Below are 23468 nucleotides of genomic sequence, written 5' to 3' on the forward strand. Positions count from 1 at the left end.
AAGAAGATGTGGTACATATATATACAATGGAATATTACTCAGCCAAAAAAACCCCGAAATTGAGTTATTTGTAGTGAGGTGGATGGACCTAGAGTCTGTCATACACAGTGAAGTAAGTCAGAAAGAGAAAAACAAATACCACATGCTGATGCACATATATAGAATCTAAAAAAATGGTACTGATGAACCTGGTGGCAGGGCAAAAATAAAGACGCAGACGTAGAGAACAGACTTGAGGACACGGGCGGGGGAAGGGGAAGCTGGGACGAAGTGAGAGAGTAGCACTGACATATGTACACTACCAAATGTAAAACAGCTAGCTAGTGGGAAGCTGCTGCATAGCACAGGGAAATCAGCTTGGTCCTTTGTGACCACCTAGAGGGGTGGGATAGGGAGGGTGGGAGGGAGGCTCAAGAAGGAGGGGATATATTGGGATATATGTATACATATAGCTGTTTCATTTTGTTGTACAGCAGAGACTAACACAACATTGTAAAGCAATTATACTCCAATAAAAAAGATATGTTGTTGCTTGGCCCTGAAGCCACCTTTTCTGAATCTGTTTGGTCTTGGAAGCCACGTGGAGGAAAAGCACATATGCAAGCAGGAGCAATGATGATAAAGTTGAGACAGAGATTCAAGCAGGGGGCTCTCATGGGCATCTCCAAAAGCCACAGAAACAGGGACATGGTGCCCAAGCCCTGGGCACATTTGTTGGAAATGGATGCACAATAAACTACCTAAGACCTTCCCTGCTCAACCATCTCACATGCAACCGCCTCATCTGATTTCATCCAATACTGGACACTCATCTCTGATACCTGACCAACCTCGCTGAGAACTAAATAACTGCTCACCCATGATGCCCAGGACCCCTGCCATGTCATACCAATTCTGGGATCTTTGTGGCTCAGGGCAGCATGTGGAAAATAAATTCTCAATACTTCAACAAAATCATACATACTGATGAAAATCTGAAGGTCAAGGACTCAGGGACACCTGGTCCCTTTTTAATTACTGGAGCTCTGTAAGAAATGTCCAAAAGTCACTCAATCATCAGATATGTACTGAACACCTATATGTGTCAAGTACTACAGACCGAGAAGCAAACGGTATAGACAAAAATCTCTTGCAAAGTAACTATTTGCTGTTAAGTAATGGAAATGCAAAGGTAGCTACAGCTCTCAAACAGTTCAGTAAAAAGTAAAAACAAAAAAATAGAGAATAAGCCACATGCAGTGAAACATTGTCAGAAGGATGTTTTGTTGTATTATTCTCAAACTTTTCCATAGGTTTGAAATTTTTCAAGATAAAAAGACTGGAGCGGGCAAAAGGCAGGATTATAGGTATAATAAGTTGTATTTCAGGCAACCAAATAGTTGATGAGAGAAAGTTCCTTATGAAAGAATTTCTGTTAATAAGTGAGAATTAGAAAATCACCACTTGGGCTTCCCTGGTGGCGCAGTGGTTGAGAATCCGCCTGCGGATGCAGAGGACACGGGTTCGAGCCCTGGTCCGGGAAGAGCCCACATGCCTCAGAGCAACTAAGCCCGTGCGCCACAACTACTGAGCCTGTGCTTTAGAACCCACGAGCCACAACTACTGAGCCCGCATGCCACAACTACTGAAGCCAGCGTGCCGAGAGCCCCTGCTCCACACCAAGAGAATCCACCGCAATGAGAAGCACGCGCACCGCAACGAAGAGTAGCCCCCACTTGCGGCAACTAGAGAAAGCCTTTGCGCAGCAACGAAGATCCTGCACGGCCCCAAAATAAATAAATTAAATAAATTAGTTTTTAAAAAAAATCTTTTTTTTTAAAAAAAAGAAAATCACCACTTGACACCCTTTAATGAAATCATGGCTCTAGGCAACAATCATCAATGGATGCTTCAACCAGCAGGCAGGAGTCTGGTGGGGAACTAACATGGAGGCCACACCCCTGACCCCCAGGATCAATCACAGCCTCACTTAAAGTGGAACCCCGGACACCTGTGCCTATGGATGCGCTACAGTGGGATGTACACAGCACTGCCTCCAAAGTACTCCTGCCAAGATTGCGAGTCTGCGTCTAACCCCCAGCTGATCTAGATGTAACCCCCAGCTTCACAGGGAACATGAGCGCCAAAGGAACAAGTTAGAAACCTTGACTAGGAAGCAATAGGCCAAATCCAGAATGTGGGACACTCTACAGGACAAGTTTCTCAAAAAACCAATGACATGGGAGAAAAAAGAGGTGGGTGTGGGGTAGGGAAGGCTGCAGAATGAAGGAGACCAAAGATGACTAAATACAGGTGCAGACCTTGATTTGCTCTTTTTATAATCAACTATAAAAAGACATCTTTGAGACAATGGAAGTACTTGAATATGATCTGGCCATCAGATGACATTAAGGAATCATTATTAATTTTGATAGGCATGATAATGGAATGATGGTTAATAAACAAAAACAGTCCCTATCAGTTAACAAAAATTATCTTCAGCAGGAAAGGAAGGAGGGAGGAGGTCAATGACATTTTAATACGTTGTCAAGCTCCTCTACTCATCCTTGGCCTCATAAAGGATAAAGGATTTTACACACCCATAGGTACACCTTCTTAAGATGAAATAACTATATACCCTTATATATATCTAACCTAGCACTTCCCCATCTTTTTCAAGACTTGGGGCACTTAAAAATAACAGCTGTATGGAAAACTGGGGTGCACGGATGAGACTGCTGGTGGCTACTGGTGACAGCCTGGAGACCTTGGTAGCTCTAAGCCTGGCCCAAAAGGTCCAAGGACAGAGCACCCACATCCTGGTACACCTGCACTCACAGTGCAGCACACAGCACATCAGTGGGCAAGCTCTGGTTAACCTACCCTCTGTGACATCTTTCTAAGAAACTGACTTCTAAGGAGATGGACAGCCTATAACAGAGCTGCTTTAAAGAGGACAAAACGTGTCTGCAACTGTGCTTACAGATCTAGGAGCCTGGCAGCTCTGAATTTTTGCCTTTTACACTTTTGTAGCCCAATAAGAATTAACTACTCGTGGCTAACAAGAAGGTAAAGAGACTCTGGTATGACAATGACACAGAGGGAGAGGGCAGAAGCCCTTTAGTATTCTTGGAACATCTATGCCATTAAAAAAAAAAAAAAAAAAAAAAAAGCAAGAGGCAAAGAGAGAAGGAGGAGGGAAGGGGGCAACCTCAGGACCAGCACACGGCTGTTCTACCGCCATCTTGATGCCCTTGACACGTGCAGATGGTGTGGAAGTGGCTGGCACCAGAACAGCCCATGAGAAGGAACGAGCGGCCTACGGAGATTTATGTGAGGAGAGTGAGATGGACAAGGTAAAATTGTCAGGAGGAGTTGTTAGAAAGTAAAATATATTGTGACAATTCCACTCCTGCCGTTCATCAATAAGCTGACAGATCATTTAGTGTCAATTAGGAGTGATAGATGGACAAGTCCCCATGATCCTGGGCCAAAATTAATGGCTGGGAGGGAGAGGGTGATTGAAAATGACGGCTGACATTGAGAGCAAAGTCCTGAAAGTCCCCGAGGGGCCATTACTTACCTCATTCCCTTGCAGATCAAGGCAGGGACAAACCCCAAAACAGACACTTTGAGACAAAACTTAATCAGACTACCTTTCCTTCCTCCCTTTCCCAAGTCTGGTTGACTCTCGTTCAGCTCTATTCCCCACCGACTACAAGTGCCCCACCTCAGACAACTTTGGAGCCAAGGCCAGCCTGGCTCCAAGATGGAATCTTTGGCATAGCTGTGACTGTGGTGCCAAGAGAGGGGACAGGATCCCAGGTCCCAGGCCATTCCTGAATACAGCCGTTTCCTGTGGCTCGGGGTGAGTATTTGGGTTCCAGCAGTCAACGGCTCTAGCCAGTGAGGTGGGTGACACATGTCCTGCTCTCTATCTTGGGCAGTGTTATGCAAACAAAACAAAGGCATCCCAGAAACTCACATCCCTGGTTGAGGGCTCCTCAGGCAGATCTGTAAACAGCCCGCCTACTTCCCACTGGTGACAATGTAGACCTCGGTGAGCCTCACTTTCCTCCTCCCTCCCTTGTAGAGGGGTACCTACCTTAGAAACTAAAACCTACCCAATAGGGTTGGTGTATTGCACATATAAGGTGTAGCTATGGACTGAATGTGTGTGGCTCCCCAAATTCATATGCTGAAACCTTAACCTCCAATGCGATGGTGTTTGAAGGTGGGGACTTTGGGAACAAATTATGGTTAGATGAGGTCATGCGGGTGGAACCCCCATGATGGGATTAGTGCCCTCATAAAATGAGGAAGAGACAGAAGATCTCCCTGTGTGTGCACAGAAGGAAGGCCACATGAACCCAGCCTCTAGATTTCTAGCCTCCAGAACTGCGAGAAATAAATGCTTGTTGTTTAAACCATCTTTTCTATGATATTGTTATAACAGCCTGAACTGGCTGAGACAGGCATCTAGTACAGTACCACTATTATCATTCCAAAAGAATTTAAGGTGAGAACAATATTTTTAGTGTGAATTCTCTGCTCTAACCAGACTGACAGTGTGGTTACTGCTCCCCACCCCCCAACACTTATGCCTACACCAATCCTTGAACCAAAATGCCCTCCTCACAGTGCTCTTTGCCCATCAGAATTCCTCCAGCTTGACCCCCATCTCCTCCGCAAGGGGCTCCCTGACCACTGCGAATACTCTCCTCTGACGTCACAATACCAGGGTTGGCCACTCCGTTAGTTTCTCACTTATGATGTGCTCCTTCTGCCGATCCTGACTTTTGTGAATGAGAATGCCTCATCTCCCTAACTGGAATCAAAGCTCTTGCAGGGCAGGAAGCACAGAGCTCCCCTGGGGCACCTGCAAATAGCAGGAGCTCACGTTCTCCAGCCTTCACGGGGCAGACCCTCAATCCAGCCCAACAATCACCTCTCTGACCGCTAGTTGGCCCCCTTTCCTCTTTGTTTCAAATGTGTTCTACTTGCCTCCAGATGCCAGCTCTCCTTTAAAGGCTCCAATAAGCTCAACACTGTTTGCCTTCCCACTTTGAAAAAAGAAGAAGAAAAAAAAAAACGCAGGCCAATTCAAAATGGCCTCTTCCCCCAGTTCCCTACTCCCCTCAGCCTTTTTTGATAACTTACCAGCCTTTCCAAGCTCCCTCCTGTCCTGGAGGAAAAATGTCCCTGCCTCTTCCTGTCCAAGGTTAATTAGTCTCTCTCGGAAGGTCTTATCCTATGTCTCCAGGATCCTACTCCTTCACACCCCCCTATTTCATCTGTAATCACTCTTTCCCCAGGTTTATCACACACACGAATCTCAACACAGACTCCCCCTTCCAAATACCGCCCCACCTCTTTCCTTTCCCTCTCAGAGTAGGAGCCTGTACCACTGTCTCCATTTCCTCACTTCCACCTTCCTCTTCAACCCACTGTAATCGGCTTTTGTCCCAACACAAATCACTGTGATCACTTCCTCAAAGGCCCCTAGTAACCTCCAAACAGCCAAATCCAAGGTTCTGTCCTTGTCTTCTATTTGTACGTATGGCTCAAACTGTAACTGCTTTTTGACCTTTCTTCTGGACTCCCACACCATGGAGACGATCTGCATGGACCGCCACCGCCCCCAAGTCAGGTCTCTCCTCCTGCCTTCTCCATGTGATGGCACCACTACCCAACCAGTCACCGAAGCCAGGCACCTTGCAGTGGACCGTCAACTCCACCCTCTGCCCTGCATCCAACTAATGGCACTTCTCTTAAGTCTACCCCCAAGATGTCTCCAAATCTCTCCTGTCCATGCTCACACACATTGCCCCAGTTCAGGCTCTTATCACCCTTCACACAGAGCATCATCTCCCCAACAGGTCTCCCAGCCGTCTAGAGCGCCATGTGCCACGCCGACACAGTAAGTGACCAACCAAACTACTGACCTCATCATTCATGTGTTCAATAAATAGTCACTGAGTGCTCATCATGGACTGGCACTGTTTGAGGCACTGGGGGTATGTGAACGAGGGTGTGTCTCCTCTCACGGAGCTTACAGGAGAGTAGAGAGAGAAAGACAATACGTGTATGTGCACGTGTGTGTGTATGGATATATGTAAGGTGGTGAAACCTACAGCAGGAGATGGGGAACACGGACTGATGAGGGGTGCTATTCTGTATAAAGTGAGGTCAGGTGGAGCCTGGGAAGCCATGGTAAAGACTGGGGGGTTTACTTTGGGGTGGGGGTGGGGGATGCCCCTGGAGGGTTCTGAGCAGACAAACGTGAAATGACCTCACCTATGTTATAAAGAGGTCACTCTGGCTCTTGCAGATAAGACTAAGGGAGGCGAGGGTGAAGGGGGAGGCCAGTCAGGAGAGCCTGGCCTGAGTCAGCACCAGGAACGATGCTGGCTGTAGCACTGGCCGCGCAGACGACAGGTGTGTTTCAACTGTGACTGAACAGGTTTGCTGACAGACTGAACCTGAGTGGACATGGAGGAGTCCAGGACGACCCCAAAGTTCAGCGTCTGAGTGACAGGGAAGGTGGAGCCCATTTATGAAGACCTGAGGGGCCTTGGGGAGGTGCAGATTGGGAGACGGGGTGGAAGGGGTGGAAATGAAGAGGACCGATTTGGACGTGTTAGGATTGAGTTGCACATTCAGGTGGAAAGGTCATGTGGACAGCTAGATGCTCAGGGGAAGGACTGGGCTGGAGATACAAACTCTGGGGTTATCAGTATACAGGTGATAGGAAAACGCCCGAGAAGGGATGGAGAGCATGCCGAGAGCGAGCGTCGACAGAGGAGAGGTGGCTGGAGGACGAGCCCTGGGCATGCCGACAGACACTGAGGGGTCAGGACCAGGCGGCAGACCGAGGAGCCAAGCAAGGGGATCCCTTGAAAAGTAACACCGGAAATGGAAGAGCACTCCCTCCCAGGGAAAATGGATCTGATCTGGAAAAATCTTTAATATATTCATCGAGGAATTAACACTTGAGATTCTCTTTCTTTTTCTCTAAGAGGCAGATATAGGATTTGACTCATTTCCATATTTCAAAATAAATTCCAGATAATATAAACACTAGGATCCCCTAATAACTTAGAAAAGTAGGGCTCCTCAATTAGCCTCTCACTAGCATACTTCAAAGTCACCTTCTTCTTAGTTAACACGAAAAAGCAGTGTTATGTTCACCAAAGGAACAGTGTGGCGCTTAAATAGCATATGGCATATATGGCATATAAACAGACAGACCACCAGACAGAATAACGAGTCCAAAAGCAGACCCAAGTACATACAAAGATACAGACTATGGAAAAGGTGGCTTCTAAATTCACTGGAGAAAGATGGATTTTCAAATAAATGGTGCTGGGACAACAGTCATTTAGAAAAAAGATAAAACTAGATCTGCACCTCATACTGTACACTGGAATTAATTCCACATGGATCAGAGATCTAAATTTTAAAATGTACATTTATGTACCAATGTTTCCTTAGGTCTTTCTCCCAAGGCAATAGAATTAAAAACGAAAATAAACAAATGGGACCTAATCAAACTTACAAGCTTTTGCACAGCAGAGGAAACCATAAACAAAACGAAAAGACAACCTATAGAATGGGAGAAAATATTTGCAAACGACGCAACCAACAGGGCTTAATTTCCAAAACATACAAACAGCTCATACAACTTGACAACAAAAAAAACAAACAACCCAATCGAAAAATGGGCAGAAGACCTAAAGAGACATTTCTCCAAAGAAGAAATACAGATGGCCAATAGGTACATGAAAGATGCTCAACATTGCTAATTATTAGAGAAGTGCAAATCAGAACTACCATGAGGTATCACCTCACACTGGTCAGAATGACCATCATTAAAAAGTCTACAAATCACAAATGCTGGAGAGGGTGTGGAGAAAAGGGAACCCTCCTACACTGCTGGTGCGAATGTAAGTTGGTGCAGCTACTGTGTAAAACAGTGTGGAGGTTCCTCAGAAAACTAAAAATAGAACTACCATATGATCCAGCAATCCCACTCCTGGGTATATATCCAGACAAAACTCTAAATCAAAAAGATACAGGCACCCCTATGTTCCTAGCAGCACTATGCACAATAGCCATGACATGGAAACAATCTAAATGTCCATCAACAGATGAATGGATAAAGATAATGGATAAATGCCATTTGCAGCAACATGGATGTAACTAGAGATTATCATACTAAGCAAAGCCAGAAGGAGAAGGACAAACACCATATGATATCACTTATATGTGGAATCTAAAATACGACACAAATGAAGCTATCTAGGAAACAGAAACAGAATCAGAGCCATAGAGAACAGACTGGTGGTTGCCAATGGGGAGGGGGTTGGGGAGGGGAGGACTGTGAGCGTGGGATTAGCAGATGCCAGCTGGTATATATAGGATGGATAAACAACAAGGTCCTACTGCATAGCACAGGGAACTGTATTCAATATCCTGTGATAAAACCATAATGGAAAAGAATTTGAAAAAGAATGCATGTATGTATAACTGAGTCACTTTGCTGTACAGAAGTAATTAACACAACATTGTAAATCAACTCTACTTCAAAAACAACAACAAAAATAAATAAATAAAATGTAGACTTAGCGTGTGGTCGTGTTCCAATAAAACATGATATATAAAAACAGGTGGTTGTGCACTTACAGTCACCTGATCAATGACAAAGGAGGCAAGAGTATACAATGGAGAAAAGACAATCTCTTCAACAAGTGGTGCTGGGAGAGCTGGACAGTTACATGTAAAAGAATGAAATTACAACATTCTCTAATACCATACACAAAAATAAACTCAAAATGGATTAAAGACCTAAATGTGAGACCAGATACTATAAAACAACTTGAGGAAAACATAGGCAGAACACTCTTTGACATAAATTGCAGCAATATTTTTTTTTGATCCTCTCCTAAAGTAAAGGAAATAAAAGCAAAAATAAATAAATGGGACCTAATTAAATTTAAAAGCTTTTTCACAGCAAAGGAAACCATTGACAAAATGAAAAGACAACCTTCTGAATGGGAGAAAATATTTGCAAATGATATGACCAATAAGGGGTTAATATCCAACATATATAAACAGCTCACACAACTCAACATCAAAAAAAACCAAACAACTTGATTAAAAAATGGGCGGAAGAACTGAATAGACATTTTTCCAAAGAGGAAATGCAGAGAGCCACCAGGCACATGAAAAGATGCTCAGCATCGCTAACCATCAGGGAAATGCAAATCAAAACCACAAGGAGATATCACCTTACACCTGTCAGAATGGCTATCATCAAAAAGAATACAAATAACAACTGTTAGCAAGGATGTGGAGAAAGGGACCCCTTATACAGTGTTGGTGGGAATATAAATTGATGCAGCCACTGTGGAAAACAGTATGGAGGTTTCTCAAAAAACTAAAAATAGAACTACCATATGACCCAGCAATGACACTCCTGGGTATATATCCAAAACAAACAAAACAAAACAAAAACACTAATTTGAAAAGATACAAGTACCCCAATTTTTTTAGCAGCATTATTTACAATTGCTAAGATATGGAAGCAACCTAAATGTCCATCAACAGGTGAATGGATTAAGAAGTGGTGTATAGAGATACAAGGGAATAGTACTCAGCCATTAAAAAAATGAACAAAACTTTGCTGTTTGTAGCAACATAGATAGACTTGGAGGGCATTAGGCTAAGTGAAATAAGTCAGACAGAGAAAGACAAATACTGTATGATATCACTTCTATGTGGAATCTAAAAAATACAAGAAACTAGTAAATATAACAAAAAAGAAGCAGACTCACAGAGAACAAACTAGTGGTTACCAGTGGGGAATGAGGGTGGGGAGGGGCAATATAGGGTGGGGGAGTGCGAGGTAAAACTGCTGGGTGTAAGACAGGCTCAAGGATGTATTGTACAACAAGAAGGGGAATATAGCCAATATTCTGTAATAACTATAAATGGAAAGTAACCTTTAAAAATTGTATAAAAGCAGGTGGCTGGCCTGTGGGCCACAGTTTGCTGAATCTTAACATATAGAAACAAATAGGGATCCATTTTAAATTTATATATACATGCTTATTTTTTGCAAAAAGAAGTACAGGAAGGATAAAACAGAAACTAATAAAGAAGTTACCCATGGGAGATGGATGGGAATGAGGTAGAAAGAATAAGGATGGGAGTGAGATATCTCTGAGTATATCTTTCTATACCATTCAGATACAATAAAAAGTACACAATATCACCTGTTCTTGCCAAAAACATTTAACTTGAATCTGATCATGAGGAATCAATCAGAGAAATCTAGAATGTGAGACGCTCTACAAGACAACTGACCTGGATTCCTCAAAAAAGTCAATATACTGGGTGGAGGTGTAGTACGGCGAAGGGGAGCTGGAATTATTTTAGAGACTAAAAGAGCCTAAAAAGAGACAGAACTACCAACATAATGTGTGAATTCTGATTGGATCCTGGAACTACAGAAGAGATTTTGGGGACAACTGGGGAAATTTAAATATAGACTATATTTTAAATATTATTAAATCTTTATGAAATTTCTTAGATGTGATCATTATATGTGATTATTTAGAGAATGTCCTTAATCTTCAGAGATGCATGTTGGAATATTAACAGGTGAAATATCATGATGACTGCAGCTTATTTTCAGATGATTCAGGGGAGAAAAAAAGGGTGTATGCACGTGTGTGTGTGTGTGTGTGTGTGTGTGTGTGTGTGTGTTTAGAGCTGGGGAGTGGAAGGGAGGAGGAAGGGGGGAAAACTGGAAAAAAATATTTTCGATAGTGCTATTTTGAAGGTAACAACTGCTGAAGGAAATTCTGAACAAAAGTAATGACTCTTCTTTGAGAAAAAGAAATTCCTTCCCTGAGTTTATCGTTGGCCATCACACTGGTGTAGTAAACGTATATACATACATACATGTATATTGGTTTACCTTTCGTCTGAGACTTACTACAAGGGATTAAAGACCAAAATGATTTGTAATCCAGCAGTAACTAACAGGCAAGTCCATTCTGTTTAGAAAGTAACTTTAAGAGCTTCCCTGGTGGCACAGTGCTTAAGAGTCTGCCTGCTGATGCAGGGGACACAGGTTCGTGCCCCGGTCCGGGAAGATCCCACATGCCGCGGAGCGGCTGGGCCCGTGAGCCATGGCCGCTGAGCCTGCACGTCCGGAGCCTGTGCTCCGCAAGGGGAGAGGCCACAACAGTGAGAAGCCCGCGTACCGGGAAAAAAAAAAAAAAAAAAAAAAAGAAAGTAACTTTAAGAAAAACACAGAATGTTAGAATACGGAGGAACTTTGAAAACATGCCAAGTGAAAGAAGCCAGTCATAAAGGACCACGTAACATATGATTCCATTTACATGAAATGTCCAGAATAGGCAAATCAGAGAGACAGAAAACAGGTTGGTGGTTGCCTGGGGCTGGGGAGGTTGCAGGGGGACACAGGCAGTGACTACTAATGGGTATGGCGTTTCTTTAGGGGGTAATAAAAATGTTCTAAAAGTGATTGTGGTGATGACACTACAGCTCTGAAAATATACTAAGAACAGCTGAATTGTACCTTTCAAAGGGGTGAATTGTAAGGTATATGAATTACATCTCAGTAAAGCGGTTATAAAAAATAAAAGAACAACACAGGAGCACAGTGTCCCCTGCCCGCCCCCCGCCCCCGCCCCCCACCCCGTGACCTGCCAGCACTCACTTGGAAGCCTTCATGGAGTCATCTGCCCAGCCTCCTTGCCTGCGTGGTGGCTTGGGAGGGGGAGCCTGCAAGGGAAGAGACGTCAACAAAACAGTCACCCAAGACCAGCGTTCAAGCACACAGGGCTGAGGTTAAGGTAACCTAAACCAACCTTCTGAAACCTTCAAATGCAAATACAATACTATGAAACCTGGGTGCTTTCGTACCCTTCTGGAGGACAATCTGGCAACGTCTACTGAAAGCCTTAGAAATGCTCACACTTTTTGAGCCAGCAATTCTAACCCCAGGAATTTATCCCAAGGAAATAATCAGAGAGAAACACAATGTCATTTTTGAATATAATGAATAACTGGATGTCAATAAGGAATTTAAGTAAATCACGGAATACACATGTGAAAATACTATGCAATAATAAAAAACTGTATTAAAAAGGAATTAATGATATGAGAAAGTTCAACATGTGCTAACTTTTTAAAACATGTTCAAAATAGTAGCTATATGCTTCTAATTTTGTGAAAAGATCACTAACACAGAACATGTAGCGTTAATCAGCTATCAGTGCATGAATGAGAGGATCCAGTGAAAGAATTATGGCGATTCCTTTTTCCTTCTTTATGCTGTTGTGCATTTTCCAATTCCTTTTTACCGTCAATTTATATCACTTTTATAAAAAGAAAAGTAATAAAATAACAATATAAGAGAGAGGCTTGCTTCAAAGACACAAACTCAAGTGGTGGGTTAAAAAGCTACTCAAGTTATTTGGGCAGGAAGCATTCACCTGCAATAGATACATCCACAAACCCAAGTGCAGGAATTCTTGTAACTATTTTTGATTTTGTGGGCCGCACAGTCTCTGTTGCAGCTACTCAACTCTGAAGCTCCAGGGCAATCAAACCACAGACAAGAAGTAAACACCTGGGTGTAATGTGTTCCAATAAAACTTTACAGAGACAAGCAGTGGGCCAAATTTGGCGGGAAGTATTCTGCAGACTCCTGCGCTAAAATCACTGTAATGCCCTTTCAATCTGTTGCTTTAAACCTAGCTTGCAGCTTTTTAAGAAAACATTCCCTCAATATGGTGAAATACCTTTTAACTTTTGATATTTTTATTTTACACCAAGATGTGTTTCCTTTCCTGCTTCTCTGGTAGCACCCCAGCCTGCCAAGGACATGTTCCATCTAGAGACGGAGTCTTTCTGCGGGATGAAGCAGAAACTATTGGAAAGGCCTGATGGAGGAGAAGGCAAGTCCTGGAAAGCCTGCATCCAACTTAGCTCCTGGGAAACCTAAGTAGTACTTTAGAGAAAACAAACTTGAGTAATGAGGTTCTGTACTCTCAGAAACAACAAAAATGTAGAAGTAGAAAACGCACTATTGCTTGTCTCTCTCGGGGGGAACCCAAAGAAGATGAACGAAGAGATCCCCACCATTAATTCCCAGTCCATGCATCCTTTTTTAGTATCCCTGCCACACACAATCACCGGTCCCCAGGCTGGACGGAGAAGCCTTCCATCCCAGGACCCCTCTTCCCTTAGACACAGGTGACTGAACCAGGGCTGCACCAGTCAGAGCCAGTCACAACCAATCAAGTTCTCTGTCCCGGGAATCTGGAACTGAAGCTCAGAGGTTAGGCTGCTCAGACAGCACTGAGTGTTGGAACTATAAGGACCAGCTGGAATCAGAATAAGCCCAAACTACCACAAGCCAAAGTTGTCTATAAGCAGAGACCAAGAACGTTGTCTTGTTCAGCTCTTACCATGTGGAAGGCATTGCAAATGTTAAAGAGATTGGAACTGAATCATATCGGGCCCCTACAGGAGGTTTTAAACGAATCTGGCCCACAGCTTTCTTCCCTATGCTTTTGCAGATAACATCCCACTTTCCTTTACCCAAGGGTAGGACCATCTTGTGACAATGTGCATTCCTGAATTTGGAGGTCACAACTAGGAACTGCATATTTGGTTTGGCCATACAGTGGTTTTTGTCTGTTTTTAAATTTAAACTACCATTCTAAAAATTGTAAGATTTCCATACAAAACAGGACTCTCCGGCTTCTCTCGGAAAACTGGAAACTCTAGCAATGCTGGGGCTGAGAAGCAGCCGCCCTCTGGTGACTGGACACGTGCATTCTAGCTCGCCACGGCCCCCACCCGCTCTGTCTCTCTCCTTCCTGCTGAAGTCAGGTGCCAGTTGACATCTATTACGATGGCGGTTGTGCTGTTGTTTCTCTTCCAGTACAGAATTCTCTCTCGCTTCCTAGGCCTACTGGAAGTGGGAAAATGAAAGCTATGTCAGATGTTTTGACAAAAATGGGAACAAGCATATTTCTTGGGTGGAAGTGAGATCTTTTCTTACCACGTCAGTGTGCACACTGCAGGTATGCCTGTGTCTAACCCCCAGTCCCACTTCACTCACCCAGGTGCCCTGCCTAGCCCCTGTGGCATCTGAGTGTGTGGCCCTGGAACTAGCTTCTCAGAGCTGGGATCCCCTGTTGTCTGCTCTTTGCTCTGGGTGTTGGACAGAATAAACCCACGTGAAATCCGTGTTGCCATGGTGTCAGGAGGCCCAGGCCTATTTGGCACTTTTCCACTGATAGTCTACAAGAAGAAGGGAAGGGGTCTGGTGGCCTTGGCAAGGTTCCCCAACCTGTGTGTCCTGACCCCACCTCTGCTTTCTGCCATGGGGTGTAGGTGACAAGGGGGACAGGAGGGGACTTCCCTGGTGGCGCGGTGGTTAAGAATCCGCCTGCCAATGCAGGGGACTTGGGTTCAATTCTTGGTCCAGGAAGATCCCACGTGATGCAGAGCAACTAAGCCCGTGCACCACAACTACTGAGCCTGCGCTCTAGAGCCCACGAGCCACAACTACTGAAGCCCGCGCGCCTAGAGCCCGTGCTCCGCAACAAGAGAAACCACTGCAATGAGAAGCCCGCGAACCATATCGAAGAGTAGTAGCTCCTGCTTGCCGCAACCAGAGAAAGCCCGCACACAGCAACAAAGACCCAACGCAGCAAAAAAAAAAAAAAAAAAGGTGGTGGTGGACAAGAGGAGCAGGGATTGAACTGGGGAGAGATTGTGAAAGGTTAGGCATCGTGGAAAAGGAGCATAAGTGACATAAATTTAGGTCAAAACTCACTCCTTTGAGTAACCACTGAGCTGTTGAGGGATTAAATTAGTGACTATATGGTAAATGCTTAGAGCAGTGCCTGGCACATAACAAGTACTATATCTTTACTGTTAGCAGCAGCAGCAGCATCACTAATGTCAATATTTGAAAGGTTAGGCCACGTGTAGTAACATATACTGTACCATTTGGAAAAGAGGGGGAATAAAGACTCCTCTGAGCCTGGCGTGAGCTGTCATTTTGACTACTGATGCATCATATGGTTAATAAAGTTCCCTAAGATTCCAAACCCCCAAATGATCCGCTTTCTCTTCTTTAACCACAAACCCCAGAAAGTCACAGCTATTGGAAGGATGAGTGAGAATCCCTTCGGCCTAGACGTAACACAAAGACACTTCTTTTCTCATCTTCTTTCCACTCCGAAACAGTGCCAGCTGCTAAATTAGGACAGCAGCTTCGAAACAGAAAGACCACCACACAAGAGTCACTCCTCCGCAGCCGAAGAATTTAACAACTAGTCCCCAAATCAAAGGGGCTTTTGCACTAATAACTGAAGACTTCCGGAGTTGACATAATGTTGTAAAAACCGTATAGGCTGCTTTTCCCTGAGATCACCTGGGAGAGGAAGAGTTACAAAGTACTTCTCTGCACCAAATGGGGCAGGGTTATAGTGGCCTTCCCTGCTCCCCACTGGGAGTCCTGGCCAACCTCTGAGAGAGCACTGAGGTGGCCGGGAGATGGGGGGCGGGCAGAACTCAGCTCTCTGCAAGGTAGGGCTTGGGTGTTTGGCGGGAGATGTCTCTCCTGATGGGGAATCCTTATGGTCATGATTTAATACTCTGAGTCCTAGGATAAGAAATTCTTCGTTTTTCTTTTTTTAATAAATACTCCCTACTATGAGTCTTGTTACGGGCACACACATATACCCTGTCTCCGGGCTTCCCTGGTGGCGCAGTGGTTGAGAGTCTGCCTGCCGATGCAGGGGACACGGGTTCGTGCCCCGGTCCGGGAAGATCCCAAATGCCGTGGAGCGGCTGGGACCGTGAGCCATGGCTGCTGAGCCTGCGCGTCCGGAGCCTGTGCTCCGCAACAGGAGAGGCCACAGCGGTGAGAGGCCCACGTACCGCCAAAAAAAACCAAAACAAAAAACACAAATACCCTGTCTCCATGAGACAGATGTAATTAACCATTATTACCAAGTGACAAAGGCTTCTCCCCAGAATTCAACTTTGTTCCTATGTGGGGAGCTGAGCACTGTCCTACACGCATCAGGTGAGTTAGAAAAAGCAGAAGACGTCATCCCTGTCCTCAAATGATACCCCGGGTCCAATGAGGCTGGAAAGAGGCAGAATTCAGGATGTATCAGGTCTGTATGAAATCTATGTGATGGACATTGGGCTTAATCTGAAAACGCCAAAGCCACACTGGAGTGGGGAGGTAGGTATCAGGGATGGAGGAACTGACAGTCCTTCCAGCGAGAGGCTGCATCAGGGTCCAAAGGTGAAGCTGAGGAGGAATCCCTCAGCCCTGGGGCAGTTCCACTAAACTCTGCAGTTTTCTCGTCACCTTTGGTGGTTTTTATTGGGCCACACTCTCCTGGGGCATCATTCAGACAGCGCTCTGACAAGCGTGCATACGTTTGCAAGGCCTGACTGAAGGCTACACAGAATCGTACCAGCGTGGGAAGTGCTGAGGACGAGGAGGTTGACGGAAGCTTTATGGAATAAGTGGGGCAGGCCCTGGATTGGAAAGCTAAGCAGAAATGTAAAGGAAAAGCATTCCAGAAGCAACCAGATGCAAGGTGCAGTGACACCAGGATAGCACATAACACTCAGGCTGTAGCAAATGCTGTTCACTGATCACTGTACTGGTCAGGGTCCAAGGTCCTCAGCACCTATCACTGTACAACGCAGGCTGGAAGCGAAAGCTGATGCAACTTGATCACAATGGAGTAGTTTAAAATTAGGTGCAAATGATCTTTGAAACGTAAGCGGGTGACTGGTTTTTCACAATACAATTTCAAAGGTCTGGTGGGTTCTTTTGCATGGACAGTCCAGCCCCTGAATATCTGGCTGCTCTCCCTAAGAGCTATGACGACGTCATCGAGACACCTGTTAGCACAGTTTCAGAAAGAGCGCCGCGGCCCTCCCCCCACGACGACGTGAAACACAGGACACACTCTAGACCAAGACCCTGCTGTTGCTCCTTTTAGAATCAGCTGCCAGAATTGCTGTGCTCTCCCTGCCTGTGGTGACAGATCAGATGCTGGGCGGCTCTGGGAGCCTGAATGCCCTCCCCAGCTCACTGTCAGAGCCCAGTCCTCACAGAAAGTGCTGAGAAGTTGTCACCCTTCATTACGGACCCCACCATTTGGGCCAGGGGTCCTTCCCTCTCCTGCCCACCAGGTGTGGGTAGGACAAGAGGAGACATGAATGTGTGAGTTATTATTTCTCAAATCTTGTGCGTCTGGGTTCTCTGTGTAATGACCTGGGCATTTAAAGAAAAAGGAATTTACTCTTGCTCCATCCTTGAAACTAGAAACTTAGTCTAAGACAGCTGTGGCTTTTTTTTTCACCGAGCCCACCAACTCCACAATCCTCCTTGACCAAGCACCTGGGAAGACATTACCCATCTGTATGAGGTATGACTCTGGAAGAAATCTGTTTCCTATCCCTGTGTTAGGAAGGAGGGAAAAACAAACAAACGAACAAACAAACCCAGATGGGTGAGAGAGAGTAGAGCTCGAATGATCTTAAAAGCCAGAAAGAAGAGAGGACCTAGACCTAGAATTCAAAGGTCCTGGCTTATCCTTTAAATAAGGCATGGCCCCAAGACATCTGCTGGGAAAACGATTTCCAATTTTGGCAGATTTACCGCCAGGTAACATTACCCAAACTTGTTTTTGAAAAAGAAAGAGTCTTAAAATGTGCAACCCCAGGAGGGACAGAAATAGGAGCGGGTGACGGTAGCCCTTAAGCAGTGCATCCCTCGTGTTCTCTCTTAAAAGCTGGAGTCACGTCTCCGAGTGTGGGAAAGCAGCACAGCCCGCCGGGGCTGCCGCCTGATGGACGGAGGGGGCAGGACCCCGCATAGCTCCTGGAGAGAAGCAAAAATGTGCTCTCTCCAAAAATAAACAGGGGCAGAAATGACTGCGAGTAAAGGGGTGGAAGCACGTGACTGGTGGTTGCGGTCCTGAAATACCAGCTTTCTACAAAAAGGAGCCGATGAGAGGCAGAGAGCAGGAAATTCAGGAAACGGCCACTTTATATGGTCTCATCCGAATGGGCCAGGATTCAACTAACTGGAATTACCAAGTCACAGGGAGCCTTTAGGGCTAGACTTGTTTCTGATCTTTATATGGTTCCCCCAGATTCTTAAGATGCCGAAATAGAAAAGATACTGCAGTGCCAAAAAAGGAGCCTTTCGAGTTTAGAAACTTCTCACACACTCTCAGAAGTCCTGGAGAAACCCCACAATGTGAATCAGTCCAAAATCCAAACGGCAGCCTGTTTCAAAAAGCCAGTCCAAACACACGCATGAATTCCCCAAAGAAAAGGCATTCAGTTAAGCAAGAGCCACTGCACACCTCCCACCTCCCACCTCCCATGTCCAACCCTTGATTTCTGGCTAAAAACAAACTTCCTTTCCTTCCTCCAGCAACCTGACGGAAGACCCAGGAAAGCTGCTCTTATGTGCTTGAGGAGAGAGAAGACTAACATTTATTAATAGGTGCGCACACTGCAGGGGCTGCATTTATTCCTCAAATCTGTCCACCAGGCACAGTTCCATCTCTGCCAGTTTCTTCCTCCAGCCTCAACCTGGGTCTGACAACTAATTCGTCACAGACCTGAGTCTTCCCCTCACGGGTTTAAGGTCATGGCAGGTAATGGAGCATGCAAGCTTATAACTGAACCCTTATGAATAAATGTAGCTCTTTCAAGCTGAAATGGACATAGCAAGATGCGAACTCTATTTTAGTATAAGACAGAAACCTGATCATCAATAGATGCTAAAGCCATTAGGTGAAAGACTGATTGACAGGGAACTGGACATTCTCTTGATGCCAAAGAATCGCCCCACACATTATGTGCCAGGTGCGAGGGAGAAAATGTTCCTTGACAACAGAGATATCTGTCAGCACCCTAACTCAGTGATCACACTTAGCACGTCAACAATGGGGACGTGATGTGCTACCACCTGAGGCATACAGTGCCACCCAGGAAAAGATACTGCCCCAAGCATTCAGCTGGAATGTAAGCAAGCCTTCCAATCTGACTTCCGGCTTACTGCAGATCAGGTGAAAGAGGAGGAAGTTCAGTGACACAAGGAAAAAAGAATCAGAAAAGCCAGCACAAGGGAAACTCTGAGAATAACTGGCCCAAACTCTTCAAAAAGTTAATACCATTAAAAAGGGGGCTGGGGTGGAGACTATTCCAAATTTTTTAAAAGAGACTTAAGAGAGAGAAACTTAGTAGAGTGGTTCTTGATTGGATCCTGGTTTGAAAACAGTCAGCTATAAAAGATATTCTGGAGACAACTGAGGGAAATGAATATGGCCTGGGTAATAGATGGTATTAGGGAATTGCTAATACTGTTAGGTGTGGAGTTGTGGATTTCTAGGAAAATGTCCCTATTTCTCAGAGATATATGCTGAAGAATTTAAGTGACATTTCATGATGTTTGCTTTGAAATAACTCAGCAAAAAGTTATATATAAAACATGTAAATACATATTTTAAAATATTTAAAAAATTATCATTCAAGCAAATACAGCAAAATGTTGAAAACAATTGAACCTAGGTGGTGGGTGTATGTTGTTCATTGTACTATTGTTTCTACTTTTCTGGATGTTTCAAATTTTAATGAAAAGCTAAAGGTAAAAAAGAAAAACTAGATGCATGAAGTTCAGATTAACAAAAGAGAAAAAAGACAGGGGTGGGGAAGAGGAGAGCACCAGTACGAGGGTTGTTCGTAGGTGTATCTGCTCAAAGAAGACCTGTGCTGAACAGGAACAGAGACCTTCTCCACTCTGTGGCTGGGAACTCCGAACACCAGTACCCTGAGGGCCAGAAAACAACTCTACACCCAAAAGGTAAGGTCAGATCCCTGCCAGGACTAGACATGACGGGAGAATGAGTTTCTAAATAAAAGTGCCTCCCCGCACCTCTCACCCCACCCCCAATTTGCTGTGGATTGTGTTTTAATTGTGCATATATGCATATGTGAAATTTGGGTAAGGAAAAAAATGTGGTAGAAAGAACACTAGACCAGACTGCTTCTAGTCTGGGCTCTAGTCCTGACTCTGCCACTAACTAGTTTCATGATCCTAGATTTTAACTCATAGTAGAAGTGATTCCTCCCAATTCTACAATTCTGTGATTCTCTGAGTCTACGAATTGTATTTTTCAATTCAGGGAGAGGGTATCTAGGCAAAAAGATGTAAACGATGACATGAAATGTTTATATTCAATCTGAACTTGTATGAAGCGGGTGGGGACAAAAAACAGAGAAGAAAAGGTTACAGGGAGAAATGAGAATATGTAAGCACACAGATTTGATCAGTGGTGAATAAGCCAACCTAGCCAATGAGAAAGAATACATTAACTAATTGATAGCTCATAATTATAATACCAGCCAACATCTACTGAGGGTTTACTCTATGCCAAAGCTTTAGAAGGATTACTTTGCAGAATCCCCGAGACCCTGTGAACTGTCCACTACTGTGCAACAAGTTTACCCACGAGGAAACTGAAGCTGAGAGATTAATTTAAAATCATCCTAGCAGTAAGAAATGAAGCAAGGATTCAAATCCAATTTGGTTTCTGACACCAAAGCTTGGCACTGAACCAGATGATACATGATTTCCCAGATGCTAGGTTCATGCCAGCTAGAACAGGAGTGAAAGGACACAGCGGCTACAGAAAAGAATCTGTCTGGACTGGAACAAAGTGCCCAAGAACAAGAGAGACTAGATCAATGACAAGGTTAAGACCTGGGAAGACCAAACCAAAAGGACCACCTCCTTCATGTATCTTCTGGGCACAGAGTACAGTTGACCGTTGAACTACACAGGTTTGAACTATGCGGGTCCACTGATATGCAGATTTTTTTCAGGAAATACAGTACAACACGATCCGTGGTTGGTGGAATCCATGAGGAACCATGGATACGGAGGGTGGACTGTGGGACTTGACATCCACCGATTTTGATATCCATGGCGGGGAGTCAGAGGAGGTGTCCTGGAACCAAATCTATATGTACTGATAATATAAATATGTTCAGTAAGACAGGAGGAACAGCAAGAGGCTTGGTCTAACCCTTACCTCTTTCGTGAGGCAAGATGAGGGAAGGGTTAAGGGTAAAGTCAGGATTAAAAAGTGATGTCAAAAATAAACCTTAACAGCTTGAGCACTATGCCAAACTGTGTTAGGCTGAATTTAATATAAACCTCTGTACTTAGAAAGTAGCTGTCTCTTTACTGCATGTCACAGATACTCTCCACATACCAACAGCGCAGTAGCTTTGAAGAATGAGTGACTGGGGGGCAGGGGGGAGGGAGTTTGCCAGAAAGAAGTAAAGAGGGAAAGCTATAGTTTTCAAGTTATAGTTTAAGGGGGAGGGGAGGGAGGAGAGGGACAGGAGGGAAAGGAGGGATGGTCCTGGGCTCAGATTCTAGAATCCTCACTTTCTAAGCTAGGTAGCCTTGGGCTAGTCACACTTTCACTAAGCCTCTTTTCCTCCTGCACAAAATAAGAGTGATCACGAGTCTCTTACAGACCCACTGTAAACACAGGAGACAATCTTGGGCACAGAGCAAACACTTAATAAGTGCTGGTGACAGTGGCTACTATATTATTTATAAGAAATGATAAAAGTAATGAAATGCAGCCTTTGGAGGAAAAAAATCCTTAATGCCCAGGGTTGAGACAACGGGAAGATTGGGGGAGGTAAACATATTATTTGGGACTGCCTTGCACAAGTTTCATTCCAGGGGTCCAGCTCTTACCTAGTCCAGCTTCCCTGAACAGAGAGAAATTCTTTCAAGTTGCCTGAACCAAGAGGAGGAAGTCACAGTCCCTCTGCTCACTGAGAAATAAATGTGATGTTCAGGCAACCACAGTATCTGGCGATTACTCTCGTGGTGTCACACTCCCCCCAGTATTCCCACATACCCTATCATAAAAAGACCCAAATCCCGTATCTCAATACAGTCATCAAACTGCCCACTTCAGATGACTCATGGGATAGGGCTGCCAGCCATTTGTTACAGAGGCTGATCCAAAGAGAACAGATTTCAGCCCCCAAAATCATTCTTAAAATTCACCCTGGATGTTCTTACCTTGGGTGGCATCCTCTTAAGCTCAATTACATCCCTCTGGGTCATCCGAAATCAGCTTTCTTGGGTCTATACCTTCCACACACTTATAAAGAAATACCCTGTTCCCCCAGACTTTCTTCGGTTCAGCCAAAATAAACATTCCTTTCAACTTGCATCATAAATCAAAACCTATAGTTTTTGTCATTCTCGTAACTCCTTTCAGTTTGTTAAAACCCATGTGCATGTGTGTAACCGGAAGGACGCACAGTGTGGAGGATGTGAGTTCCCAGCACTCCAGGAAGCGAGCCCTCCCGGCACCTGTGACTTCGGATAAGCAGAGCCTAGACTTGCTACCTCAACCCAATCCAGACTGGGATAACCTGGAACAGAAGGAGAGCAGAGAAGCAAGCTGTAACCTCGCTGCTTTAGGAAACCTGGTCTCTCACAATCCCTCAAGGGCTTTGATGGAAAAGAAGTGGAGGGAGCGTGGAAAAATATTAACCCTTGCGTCATTTGAAGTGGGCAGTTTGAGGACTGTGTATTGAAATATGGGATTTGGGTCTCTTTATGATAGGGTACGTGGGAACATTTGGGAATATTCCCCATCCTGTGGGATGCAGAGAGGAATGCCCGTCCAAATCCCTACTCTGTTCACCGCTGTGAGACCACGGACAACACAGGCCTTGCACTGCAGTTCTTTACCCTGCGGTGGCCCTGGAGGCGAGGGAAGGTGCTCTGGGCGAGACCAAGTCATGGCTGGCAAATTAGCACACACCTCACTACCTCCCCTCACAAGATTTCAAGGGAGCCCAGCAACCCTAAAATATTGTTTTAACCTTCTAGAACTGTGTTTCCTAGACTTCCAGATTTCATGGACAGCCAGTATTTCGAAAAACAAACTTTGTTTGTGGGGGTGGGGGTGGGATGTGGTTGGCAGTATCGAGTTCACAACTTTTAATTTTGTTAAGAATCTTTAAAAAAAACAACACTATTTCCTCTCACCACTATTTCATTAAAGAAGGGATCTGTTCAAGCTCCCCAAATTAGGAAGGACACAAACCAGAATAAAGAATGGTCCTTGATGGTGAATAAATTTAGTTTATGAAAAACGTGCTACATTGTTCTTGGTTCTCTCATTTTGGAAAAAAACATCCTCCTAGACCAGTGTTAAGACGTGCTATGCTCTCTCTCTTCTTCAGCTTTTCAGTCCAAGCCCAAGGTTGATTTCTCAGGCTCTCTTCCCACCCTTTCACAAACAAGAAAGGCGTAAGGCCATCCGCTCGACTGCTCCCAGGTG

General features: G+C 44.7%; 1 protein-coding gene across 6 annotated transcripts in view; it reads right to left on the reverse strand.

Annotated features, from left to right (window-relative positions):
• Positions 1-23468, reverse strand: part of IFT43 (intraflagellar transport 43) — an 88104-nt gene that overhangs the window by 43649 nt on the left and 20987 nt on the right. For all 6 annotated transcript variants that reach the window (XM_067730007.1, XM_067730009.1, XM_067730004.1 and 3 more), the window contains one exon: positions 11732-11796. In XM_067730007.1, coding sequence (XP_067586108.1) covers positions 11732-11796 — 65 coding nt within the window. The remainder of the gene's footprint in view (positions 1-11731; positions 11797-23468) is intronic.

Source organism: Pseudorca crassidens, chromosome 1 (genome assembly GCF_039906515.1).
Source record: "Pseudorca crassidens isolate mPseCra1 chromosome 1, mPseCra1.hap1, whole genome shotgun sequence".
In the NCBI taxonomy this organism is placed as follows: domain Eukaryota; kingdom Metazoa; phylum Chordata; class Mammalia; order Artiodactyla; family Delphinidae; genus Pseudorca; species Pseudorca crassidens.